We start from the raw sequence: 12,791 nt of genomic DNA on the forward strand, positions 1-12,791 counted from the left end.
ATGATGAATCTGCAAAGGCTCGCTTCGCTGTTCCGCTCTTCTCCCTTTCCTCACGGGAGCATTTCGTAATCGGGAATCATTTCTCGCGGTGTTACGCTCTGCGTCGAAATCCACATTAGATGACGCCAATTACGTACAGTCGCTGATCGTGCGTTATCATACATAGCGATGACTTTGCAACGTGCACGCGAGGCTGTAACAATACACTCGCAGCGATTCACGCGCTCGCAAGTAGCGTGAATTCACTTCGACGTGTTCGCGTTGCTGGATGGAGAACATTTAAAAATAGCCCGTGATATCGATAAAGTAACATTTTTCCTTTATCGCACGCAGTATTCACATTGCGAACACTCTAGAGAGACCTATCGATTGCATACAGAAGTTTGTTGCACAGATCGGAAAAAATTAATGACAGATTTTCATTCATCGTATATTTGGGCGATTCAAAGCCAGCGAATCGATTAGTATAGAGATTGATAGATCATCATTTGCATCATTTTTGGCTCAACGTTGTCGGTGTTTTTAGAAAATTCGTCACTATAATGACGATCGCAGCGAGATTTTTTTCAAAACTTGGAACGTATAATGATGTAATAATTATATTTTAATATGACATTTTTACAAACAGCCTGCCGCTCCTGCATTTGTGCACGTATTCACAAATTACGTACGTTGCTGTTTGAGGTGTCTAGTCATGATGACACCGCGTATCTATTTGTATGTGTGCGAGAAGATAAGCGCTACATTCGAGCGGTTAATTGTGTAACATATCACATTTTCAACGTATTTCGTGATTATTATCAACAAATGCCTTTAGTTATTTCTTATTAAATGCTTTATTTTGATGTATATTTTAATAAGCATTTAAAGAGCATGTTCGTAAATTTACATAAAAATTAATACAAATAAAATTCGTTTAAGAATGGAAATACCTATTTAAAAAACTGATATGTCTGCATAATATTATAATTGTATTATGCAACACATTTATGATCGGTGAGCACTCTTCATTTTGATATCCTACAATTTTCGTCATTCCACACGATGGTAATTTCTTATATTACGTAAACTGTTCTGACGAGAATGATAAACTATTGTCTCTACTAACTAGTGTATTTTAAGATCTTGTGTCGCATGTTCTTTGCAACGAATTTTACATATTGTATATGTAAAAGCATATCTTCTCTATGGATAAGTCTGATTTAGCAAAGTTAGGCATTACAATGAAACTACATACACTCGAATTTTGAACTGCTCGTTTAGATATCCTATTTTTATAGTAGTCACCTCATTACAAGTTGCATTCCAAAGCATAAAGTTAATTATACAAACATGATAAGTAAGATAGTCAGTACAAAGTTTATTTATACGTTATCAGCGGGATTGTCAGAATATCTTTAACGTGTATTCTTTTCTCTCTGATCACCTTGAGTTGTTATTCAATTATGCTTCGTGTTACGTATTTTACATTTCACCATAAATACTTAATTATAATAGCATAAACTACGACGGCGATGCCAATAAATAATGGAAGGTAGTACGATTTTTTCTCCTTCACTTCTTCGTACTGCCAATCATCGTTATCGATCGTTGGTTCCTTTTTCTCTGCATGTAGAAAATGATAATCAACAAGAATTACAAGAGCATGATAAGATATGTCTCACTTAATTAATTCAATGAATCAATTGACTAAACACGTTACAATTACATCACTGATCAAAGTTTGTACGCTACGAATCCGAGAAACTTATTCGTGCTAAAGATATATCAAACCTGCTTTCTTCTCCAGCTGATTCACCTTCTTACTCGCTGTTTCACCTTCCGCCAATTCTCCGATCATGTATATTTTCCGACGTAATTTCGCCTCCTCGGAATGACCGATACTGTCGAAGCATTTTGTTCCGTCACTACCAGCGACTTCCAGCAACACCTCCTCGCCACCAGGATGCTCCTTCACAAACCGTGTGAGATCGTAGACTTTCCTGTTCATCACTACCCACAAGTCGTTTATGTTATCGTGACGGGCGACTTCGTCGGCTGTGTAAACGATCTTCGCCATGGTATCCTGAAGAAAGAAATTACCAAAAAGTCACTTATTGGAGAACCACGAGAAGAGGTTCGAGACCATAAAATGACGTGGCGGTTTAGTACGTTTATATTGGATTGTGACATATATTCGTTCCGTTTTTTAGTATTTTTAATAATATGGATTGGATAACGATATATTCGTTATTAAAAACACTAAACAAACGGGATGAATATATGTTACAATCCAATATTAACGCCGTTTTTCCTCGTTGAATCGCTTGTTCACGGTGTGCCTTGATTTGCTTCTCGCGTCACCTTCGAACACGGCACGTGCGACGATCTATTCTATCCCGATCTTGATCGCATCAGAGCAATTTTAAAGGGAAAACAGGCTGCGTCGAGACGACGACGGGCAAAAGTCTCGATCGCGAAAGACGATGTCGCACATCCGTTTCGCTCGTCTCCGATATCTCCACGCGACCGGAGAGTACTCTCGATGCTCATAAGGAGACCACTGTGTTTGGTTTCTCCTCACCGGACCTTCACCGATGGCGAAAGCGGGTTTCTCGTGGACCATGGGCGTTTCACACTGATGGTTTTCCATGCGGTGCGATTTCCGCATCGCGTGTTTCTCTCGGCACTTCCGAGCGAGACGCCGCGCGTGCAGGCGAGGTCGTTATCCTTTTTGTTTTATGATCTTAACATGTACATATCGAACGGTTTTAAGAACGTTGCATAAAATCTCTTTTTATATTGATATTTAATCGATCGCGTCACGGTGTTTGCGGGACTGATGCAATTTGCATATATGGACAACGTAGCAGCGCTATTCCAAACTCCAAAGGCACGCGATCTTCGACTTCCGATGCTTCTCTCATTCATCGTTGGTCCCAAGAGAAATAATCTAAATGTCAGGGGTCACGAGCGGATATTTGCGGGAACGATTCAGGCAATGCACGGAAATCTACTTTGGTAGTTAACTATATCTGTAAAACTGATTTGTAAAAGGTGAATCTCGTTTCGCTTGTCCCAACAGCCCGTCGAATTTTTAATATTTACACAGATCACACAATCAGGAATTGCATATCGGAATAACATATCGGAACTCACCTAGTCGGCCAGAAACAAATAATATCCCGAGAGGCGATTGCAGCAATAGACACCACGATATATTCTCGTTTTTTTTTTAATCTGAAATCGTTAACACTTTGAAGTAGCTGTTAGTACTACCAAATCGGTAATGATCACAAGGAGACAAATCAAGTGACGTCTTTCTCGGCGGACGTTGCGTACGCAAATGCGTATCGCTCTCGCAACCTAAAACCTCATGAAAATGCAACACATAATGCGTTTTTGCCTGACAGCAATCATGATTTGCAGAATAAAGTAATGTTGTACGCTATTACTTTATTTTCACTGTTATCACTGATCAGAAAATATTAACCGTTATATTATTATTAATTGTTTTACTAGTTAATAATTGATTTAATGTTAATTGACTCTTTATTTAGTTAAATGGTGTATTTTATGTTCTTCATGGAATTATTTTCTCTTTATCAAATGATTTTACATGTTAATTTATTTTAATGTCAAGCATTTCCGTAAGATCGCTTCTAAGAATGTTTAATTAACGAATAATTGAATTTTCAGTAATTTTCACTGAAAATTAAATCGGACAGTTGAATCCGCTCCGATTCCGAAATGGTGAAGAATCGGTACAAATTGACAAAAATAAAAAAAAATAAGACTCAGATAAACGATCCGATTGCGCCGATAGAATCGCTCATGATAGAATGCGCTAGATATAATCGCGTCGCAATATGGAATTCTCATCGTTCTCGTTGCAAATATCGAAATTGCTATCGAGTGGTATATCCCAGCTCGTTTAGCAGTTACGTAAGTGCAGTTGGCGGTGCGGAACTTAACGCAGGATGGAACTTTGTCGCATTGAATTGAATAGTGCGATTCATGTTTAGATTAGTGCATCACGCCGCTGGTAATACCGTGGAAGTTTGTAAACTCCAGACTTCTGCTAGGGATGCCACCGCCGCTGCGGAGAACTGTTAAGCAAATGCGAATTTGGGCGTAGTGCAGTTTATTCGTAGAAAGCCGTTCTCGTGCAGTTATCCTGCCAGTTATCCGCGGACTTTGAAGTCCTTTGTAAATTCCTGCGTCGGGTTTACCACAAACGCATAAGATCCATCCCATTCGTGAGTCTCGCTTCTGAAACCGAGTTCCCTTTCCTGCCTATAATCGCATTTCATTAAATAACGTTAATGCTCGGGGAACGTTTCCAGGCATGCGCTAAGTAAATTATTACTGTTCTTGTATATTTTTAAAGTTGCACGTGGCACGCAGAGTTACTTCAAGTTTACGACCTTGAAACTCCGGGCTTATTAAAATCCCCGGATCCTTGAATGTTTCGGATGTTGAAGGAAAATTCAGCTCGAAAGAAAGTCTCGCGATTGTACGAAGCTTCGAAAGTCTCGGAACTTCAGGGAAATTTAAAATCTACCTGCTGCGAGCGTTCATTGGAAACGCGTATTAAGAAATATGACACACTATTCGACGTCTGACAAAGATAATTTGTGCTCCGTCGAGCAACTGCAACGATTTTCGAGGCATTCCACCCGAATATTTATATAGGATTGTTTTTTTCAAAGCGCGATCGATCTCCGCGCTGTTCTTTTCAAGTTTACCGATATCGAATGTCAGAGGGTGAGAGTCCGGGTGGGCGGGTGGTCGGAAATTTCTTTCGGTGAATCCCCCGAGGCTTCTTGCTAGCGAGAAAAGCGAGTCAAGAAACACTACAACGAGAAGCTTTCATCTTCCCCTTTTATTTTCCTCTTCCTTTCCTGCCGAGCTCCGTCGATTAATTATCAAAGTCGTTGCTAGCTACTCGATAGATCTTACTTTGGCATTACGATGTATAAGTAAAGCAAAAGGGCTCATTCTTCTTTCAGACGGAGGAATGGGAGCTACAGTCTCACTTGGTTGGCATAAATTAAAACGTGATGACACTCGCAGATTTGCAAAAAAACGGAAGTTCTATCGATTTGCCAATCCATTAAAAGCCGTTACGTATAAGGATCTGTGCTCGTTCCTGTTTTCGTTGAGATTAATCCGATCGAGATTCAAGCGTGTCATCGGAATTAATTAATTCTCAATTAGGAACATGTCTGTACCTCGCCCGACGCATGTGTAAATAACAATGCACAGTGGCGTTTTATCAGTGTTTTCCCTCAAGCTGCGCATTCGAATCGGGAAGCTGCACAAGTTTTTATTTCTCAGTTTATTCCTCGCATACGAGTTCCATTGATCAATTATAGGTACCTCCGGGCGATATCACTTCGTTCGCCAGTTTATTCACCAGCGTACTCTCAAATTTATTCGCGTCAAAATGGTGCAAGATTGATGCAAAATGATGTTAGTGCGGGAGTTTCGTCCCCATTTCAGTCTTTCGGAGATATAAATTTCATTTCGTAAAAATGGTATATTTATGCTTTCAGAGTACATATAAACTGCGTTTGTTCATTCTTTCTCCCTCTCTTTCTCTTGCTTGCTCTCTCGCGACTCTATTTCTTCAGGATTACTCTCGTGCACGGGTACGCGTACAGGCAATACTGGCCGTCTGCATCGGAAGTTCGAATGGACCTGTACGGGATTGGGTTGAGTTCGGCAGAGCAGGAGGGTTGCTTTGATCTGCGTAATTAAACGGCGCGATTTCTCCGCACAATGCGCACGGTTGCCGGACACTGCGTGTGTATACATATACGAGCGAGTGTACTAGATCGTTATCTGTTTTGGATATTTCGCGTTTGAGCACGTCGGCGCTGTCGACGTTATCGGCAATTTTTCGTTTTTGCGCCGTTCGCATCAAAGGTATCTACCTACCCCGCGCGCGTATCGCATCCCCCACGCTGCAGCACGCGCGTGTATCACTCAGTTTTTCGGTCTCTTTTCTGCGCAAAGTACTCGTGTAAGTACAGTACGCTTACGCTGCCTTCTGCTCCGAAAGTCTTACGAGGTATAATTACGCGAACGACAGGTCGAACTAGCTAGAGAAAAATTTGAGTGCCTACCAAGTGGCCACACATTTTTGCTTTGCCAGGATACACCGTAGCGTGATTGTGATCTCGGAAAGTGGACTATTGCAGACCGTTAAGCGACTATCAGCACGCGATCTGACCATTGTCGTCTCAAGATATTACCCGGAAACCTCGTGGCGAAGAACTGAGTGCAGATTACTGCAGCGGATACGAGAAACGTTCGAGCATCGTTAAGTCGTTAACCGGGGGTGAGGGAGAATCGTCGGGAGGGTGGACAGGCGGATATCGTGGTCCCGAGATTTATACCGAATCGTCGAACTCGAACAGTTGGCTTGCTTGATTATTCATGCTATTTACATTAGCTGAGATTGATCCATTAATCGGAAATGAGATTAAGACCCACGGAGAGAGAGAAATCTCTGACGGAAATTAAAGATCAAATTTACGTGAAATCCTTAATTAAGAGTGCAGGACAAAATGATGAGTTTTCGTCGATCTGATTACTTTCAACTCTCTGATCGTTTTGCTTATTATTCTTCTCGCGATGCAAATTAATAAGTTCAAAATCTGTTCTGATGTTTAATAAATGGTTGTCTAACGCGCCTGAATGCTCTTTGTTTTCCAGAAAACCGGAGCCAGAATCAAGATCTACTCGAACACCTGTCCCCGCAGCACGGATCGCCTCATCAGCATCTGCGGGAAACCAACGACGTGCATCGAATGCATACGCGAGTTGATCGCTACTATTAAGACAGTAAGTATACCGCGAGATCACGACTTCCTTATGAATTCTCGGCGATCACGCAGCACGTACGAGCAAACGCGATCCTTTCTTGTTAGTCACGAGTGGTTCGTTTCACATCCTGCGCGGTAGTAGTATTTGGATCCTGTCGTATTATTACCATAGAAGCAGGATTCCCGATACATTATCTCCTTCTCGTAATCGGATTAGGAAGCTTCATTGTAACAGCCACGCATATAGCGGGCAATTCTGAATATAGGCACATCCTAGGTCGATCCTGAAGAGAATACTTTTCTATTTTTCAGTCACCGCTGAAGGGTGTGAACAACCCTTACGATCCTCACAACTTCGACGATTTTTACGCTGAAGACTACGGCGGCTATGGCAACGCTGAAGGTGGTCAGGGTAAAGTCGGCGGATTTGGTGGTCCTGGTGGCCGCGGAGGTGGCGGTGGTGGCGGCGGCGCCGGAGGCGGTGGTGGTGGTGGAATGCCACTGAGACGCGACAATCGTGGCGGCGGTCCGGGCGAGATGAATCGCGGCTTTCCTCCACCACCTAGAGGCGGCCCACGTGGCGGAGGCGGCGGTGGCGGCGGCGGTGGCGGCGGAATGTCCGGTGGTCCACCCGATCGCGGATACGGCGGTAACTCGCGTGTAGGCGGCGGTGGCGGCGGTGGTGGCGGAGGAGGAGGTAGCTACGACAGCGGCCGCGGAGGTGGTGGCGGTGGGTACGGCGGCGGAAACCGCGGCGGACCGCCACCCTACGGCGGCGGAAATTACAACGGTGAGTCGTCCTGATGATCCATTTACGCGATGATGATCAAAGAAATCTTCATTCGCGCTTTAATTAAGAATTTGACAATTTCCGAAATTGTTGATGGAAATGTTAAGATACTGATAAGATCGAACGAACATTTCTTCTTTTCTTCTGATGCGTCGCATGTGTCTCCAAAATGTTTTTGGCAGTGATACGTGAAATATGAATCCGCTAATATTCCTTTTGTCGCAGGTGATGGATGGGGAATGCAGGGAGGCGCACCCAATGGTTTGGGTGGTGGCGGTAATGCGGGAATGGGCAGTGGTCCACCTATGGGAGGAAACAATCAAGGCAATCAGGGAAATATGAGTGGAAACAAAACCAGTACTCAAGTCACCATTCCTAAAGACGTAAGTTAAAATTAAAAATTATTTTTCCTGTTTGATTCTCATTTGATGGTTGGTTTTGAAGGTTGCGTCCGCTTTTAAATCATAAATTGGAGCAGGGCTAGTGCCTGATTTACATATTAAAAAGAACCGTTTGTTTGCAGTTGGCCGGAGCCATAATCGGTAAAGGCGGTGCGAGGATCAGAAAAATCAGATCCGACAGTGGTGCTGGAATAACCATAGACGAGCCGTTGCCCGGCAGTAATGATCGTATCATTACGATCACTGGGATTCCCAGTCAGATACAAATGGCCCAGTACCTGTTGCAGCAAAGGTAATTATTACGCCATGCATTCTACCATCGTACATATTAGCGCTAAATATAATTCTATGCATCTCACATTAACACTAAATATCATTTTTATATTACGTCGATAAGCTCAAACGTATTGTTAAACGCGTCGCTAAGTAAGAATAAAATTTACTACGGAATCCTCATATGTATGACGCTACGTTTAAGCATGTATTATTATTCTTCTAACTGCGTGAGAAGAATCGCGCGATGTAATGAAAGCCTGTACGATAATATAACTCTCATTGTAAGTAAATACCTTATGCGCTACTACTTGTTAAACTGGAATCGAAGAGGAGAAAGCGTTATTTTCCACACACGTCGTATCAAAATATTTTTAGAGACAAGTGACTTGCAACTGCGTAAGTTAACTCGCAGCGCGCATTATCGTTCTGTAAACAATATCGATAGCATTCGAACTCCTCGATTTCATGTTTTGCTCGATTGTTGTGTCCCCGCTTCATAACCGACATCGCCGTCATCGCATCGCCTCATCGCATCTCTGGGAACTAACACTATCCGACTAACCCAAACGAACAAGATGAACAATAATAAGGGTGGAGGAGTCGGGACGGAGAAAAGAGAGGGAGAGAGATATGTAGAGACGGATGGAAGGAAGACGCTAGAGCAAGACTCTTGCCCACCGTGAGAGGAAATGGAGCGCTGTTGTATGGAAGACTAGTGATTTTGTTGTTCTACTTTCGATGTAACAAGGAATCACTAATCATCCTACAAAGGCGTTCACGAACGTCGTCTCCCCGAGACCTGCTTTTGGAACTAACACCATTCCCCGCTGCGCTTCGTTCGCTCGCCGATCGTCGTGGTAGTCTCGCCCGAGTAAACACTAGCGCGCATCCCTCGACAATGCAAATCATCAAGTCCATCTAGGCCAGAGAAGCGTTGCTACATTAACTCGTTTAGGAACGAAATCCCGGGTGTTCGATCATTTGAGCAATCCAATTCCGCTCTCTTCGTGTGTACTAATTAAGGCTTTGAGTGTTTGAGTTATCGCTCCGACTGCAAATATGTTTGTAATATCGCACAGATCTCATCAAATTGAGATCGTGTCGACGGTTGTCCAATCTCATTTACGCGACGAGGGATGCTTACAGTTCTACATCATTTAACGCTTAAGCTGCCATTAATAGTTTTGATGACTAAAGAAGACAGAAATGTACGCTTTATCATATTAATACTTGCATCTTTTTCGCATCCTCTTTAACTCTGACGACTCATAATTGATGACTCCGGACTGAACCAGATCTGCGTTATTTTTCTGTTGCAGCGTGCACGAGAATGCGGATCATCATTACTAAGGTGTGGTGAAGGATGCATTCAGGGGAGGGAGGGGGGGGGGAGCCAAAGATGCGTTTTTGTAACTTTCTTTTCTAGAAATATCTCTTGGGCAAACTTAATGAAACCGCTAAAAAGTGGGAAAACCGGAACAAGGACTACGTCAACATGCACCTGCAGAAACGCGCGCGCGACTAGTATACGCGCAACCTCTGGCAGTTTCCGCTGGCGCGCAGGGGGATGACAGGATGATCTACATAGACGACGTGTGAGCGCGAATTTCACCCTCTCCCGGAAAGAAGAACGCTCGTGATCAATGCTAATGTGACTTTAATACGGCGAGATATCATTGAGACAGGAATGGTAAATCGCCCGCCGCAGAGTAAATCGATTTTGCGAATCGAGTACACCGCTAACGTTTTCGATGTCGGCCTTTTTTTAGCCTAAAACTCTCTTATTCGTGTTGTATGTGTCTCAGGAGGCACATGTGCAGACACACACACACACACACACACACACACACACACACACACACACACACACACATCATATACACGTACACACACACTGTCGATGCGACAGCGGGGGTTTCAAACTGGCGAGCAACCGCACCGCGTTCCCCGATATCTAGCATTCCCGAGGAAAAACGTATTTATCGCTTGATTGAGAAATCCAAAGAGTGATCCCGTTTTACTGTTACAGCGCGCGCCACTTCGCGGGCACCGTCGAATACCGTATTTAATCGCTCTTTTCTTTTTCGATCGTCGTTGTATCTTGTCCCGTTCGCGCCCGATCGGGGATCAAACGTGACTTTGATTTCGAACAGTGTGCCAACGAACAATCGAGACACGCGCGAGACAGCCAATTTGAAACCGTTACACGCGTAAGCGACTCCTGAACATCGAGACCTGACAACGCACACTTTTCTCGTTACGTGGTGTTTTTCTCTTTCCAGCTTTTGATAAATTCTTTACAAATCCTAATCGAAGTAGTGAGGAGTAAATGCGCGTACAGAGTGAATGGGAGGGTAACAGTGTCGAAGGAACGGGGAGATCGCAGCGAGAGAGGAAAGAGAGCGAGAGAGCGTAAGAGAGAGAGAGAAAGATTTTACTAAACAAATATATTTGCGAAGAAAAACTGTACATAAGACCACTAACATCCTTTTTCCCTTCCTTAATTGCCGCATACACCGTTTCTGCTGTTGCATTATATTATTGTAGTTATTATTAATTATTACTTGACCGTATGAATTTTATTGATAAGAATATTTTTGCGTTATTGTATCCCACCCCAAATCTCTGTACTAATTATAGGTTCGACCGCATGAAAGCGGCACTCTTAGTGTTACGCGTATAATGAGTAAAAGCGCTTAGGTTTAATGAAGAAATGTAAGTTAAGTGCGGGGCACCATCGGCGAAGAGGGAACCGTTTTGTCATCGCCAGTTTAGGTGGCAATAAAAAAATCGTATCTGAACGTATCCGCAACGAAGTTCGCGTCAGCGATGTGATACCTCGGTGATAAATCGGCGTTGCAATCTGACGATTTGTGCGTCTGATTTGTGTTTTGTGACGAGCGCGAATGAATCACGTTTTCCAGTTACTTTACTTTCCGTTCGCTCTGTGATTACTTTCTGTTGATGTAACGTACAAGAAAATTGTACGAATTTTAGTTAATCACAGTCGATTTCTTTACGTTGCCGTTGCCCTGAAACGTTCATTGTGTCCGCAACGTTCCGCATCGATGCGAAAAATCCCGAAACTCGTCACACAATATGTATCACTTTTAAGATACGCGCGCGATCTCAAAGGCAACAGCCGGATTCAGCATACAACATGATCCGAAAACGTCTATTTCCACCACGAGTTGCTCCCTCGCTCGATTATTTAACTTTTTAACAGATAGCGGCCGTAGAGAATTTTCCAAGTGCAATTAAACAGTTAGTACTGAAAGGAGAGCATTTTAATCCAGCCATTCGAGTCGTCGTAATCGAGAACCCGCTCTAAATGGCCTGTTCAATGAATGGCCTTGAATGAGTGCTTTTAGATACGGTTTGAATAAACATTGTCCTTGAGCGCGCGGCGACTCGCAGTTTGAACTGTCATGATGTATGCTGGACTGGACTCTCGCTGAGCAAGAGAAAAAGAAAGTATATACCCTTTAACGGGTCCCATTGACTGGAAAAAATGCGATCGACGTTCCCCCTTTTCTCCCCTTTCTCAGTTTTCCCGCTACCGATGGTCGACCCCGAGTTAATTCGTAATCCCCTTTCCTCTCTCTCCTCTACAACCCCCTGAATACATTTAGTCCGGTCAGTAGCCGTCACCCCTTGTCCGGGGTGCCTACAGAGGGCATTTTTAAGCACCTCGATCGCGACAGATCGTGTCCATTATACAGAGGTGTCATTCGTACCGACCAGTAGACGTTTGACAGTCTGTCAGGCTTAGGATGATCGCGCGCGGGTTCACGCGGGGGCGCGAATGCTGAATCGAACCGGACATCGGGCGTAAATCGCCAAGTAGGATCCCGTTCCATCGATGTACCCCACGTGAATCCGCGCGCGCGCGAACAAGCTTTATAGATCTAGAGATCTCCCATATATATTCTTACGGCATTACGGATTTTTCGGTTGGCTGTTCACGGAGCTGCGCGACGGGTTCTCCTGATTTTCTCTTCTTTTCGAATTATTTTTTCCCCATTCGTTTCTCGATCATTGTTCACGTCTGTAAGAGTCGAATTTATTTGCTTTGCGCGGCGCGTATTGCATACTGTACATATATACGTGCATATATTATATCGTTATTCCTTTTTTTTCTTGTTTTATTATTTTTTTGGTGCCAGATTTCACGGATTGTCGTTCGGTAGCTTCAATTTATAGCGAGAAGGATCGTTGGATACCCGTGAACAGTCCCAACGGAATCAATCCAGACCCGCCGAAGTCCACACGGGAATCGCAGTTTCCCTTATGTTTGGTGAACAGGCGTGCGACAAACGTCCGGCAAACAAAACCGAATCAAAACTGTTCCGCGCGAAGCTTCATCCGCGCGTGATGCATTTTTCGTCTAACACACTTGTTAACTGTAACCCGTTTCACACATTTATGACGAGGCACATGAGCACGCGTGTGTGAATGGCAGCGCGATTGAATGCGTGTCCGAGTGCGTGTGGTGATGGTAACGATGACAGA

At 43.7% G+C, this 12,791-nt stretch overlaps 2 protein-coding genes across 2 annotated transcripts in view; one reads left to right on the top strand and one right to left on the bottom strand.

Moving 5' to 3' along the window:
- Positions 1–12,791, top strand: part of LOC105281558 — a 64,805-nt gene that overhangs the window by 46,375 nt on the left and 5,639 nt on the right. The window contains exons 9-14 of the mRNA XM_026970441.1: positions 6,703–6,831; positions 7,125–7,602; positions 7,828–7,985; positions 8,126–8,295; positions 9,599–9,624; positions 12,446–12,576. Of these exons, the coding sequence (XP_026826242.1) occupies positions 6,703–6,831; positions 7,125–7,602; positions 7,828–7,985; positions 8,126–8,295; positions 9,599–9,624; positions 12,446–12,576 (1,092 nt within the window). The remainder of the gene's footprint in view (positions 1–6,702; positions 6,832–7,124; positions 7,603–7,827; positions 7,986–8,125; positions 8,296–9,598; positions 9,625–12,445; positions 12,577–12,791) is intronic.
- Positions 1,100–5,474, bottom strand: LOC105281544 (cytochrome b5). Its single transcript, XM_011342836.3, has 3 exons — positions 3,139–5,474; positions 1,774–2,065; positions 1,100–1,605 (listed from the first exon to the last, which is right to left on the bottom strand). The coding sequence occupies exons 2-3, from the start codon at positions 2,057–2,059 to the stop codon at positions 1,472–1,474; spliced, it is 420 nt and encodes a 139-aa protein (XP_011341138.2). The 5' UTR covers positions 2,060–2,065; positions 3,139–5,474; the 3' UTR covers positions 1,100–1,471.

Source organism: Ooceraea biroi, chromosome 6 (genome assembly GCF_003672135.1).
Source record: "Ooceraea biroi isolate clonal line C1 chromosome 6, Obir_v5.4, whole genome shotgun sequence".
NCBI lineage: Eukaryota > Metazoa > Arthropoda > Insecta > Hymenoptera > Formicidae > Ooceraea > Ooceraea biroi.

Bases quoted from the DNA above. Each gene is read 5' to 3' on its own strand.
- LOC105281544 (XM_011342836.3), bottom strand. From the start codon at position 2,059: ATGGCGAAGATCGTTTACACAGCCGACGAAGTCGCCCGTCACGATAAC. The intron at 1,606-1,773 runs GTTTGATATATC...TTCTACATGCAG, and splicing joins TCAGCTGGAGAAGAAAGCAG to AGAAAAAGGAACCAACGATC.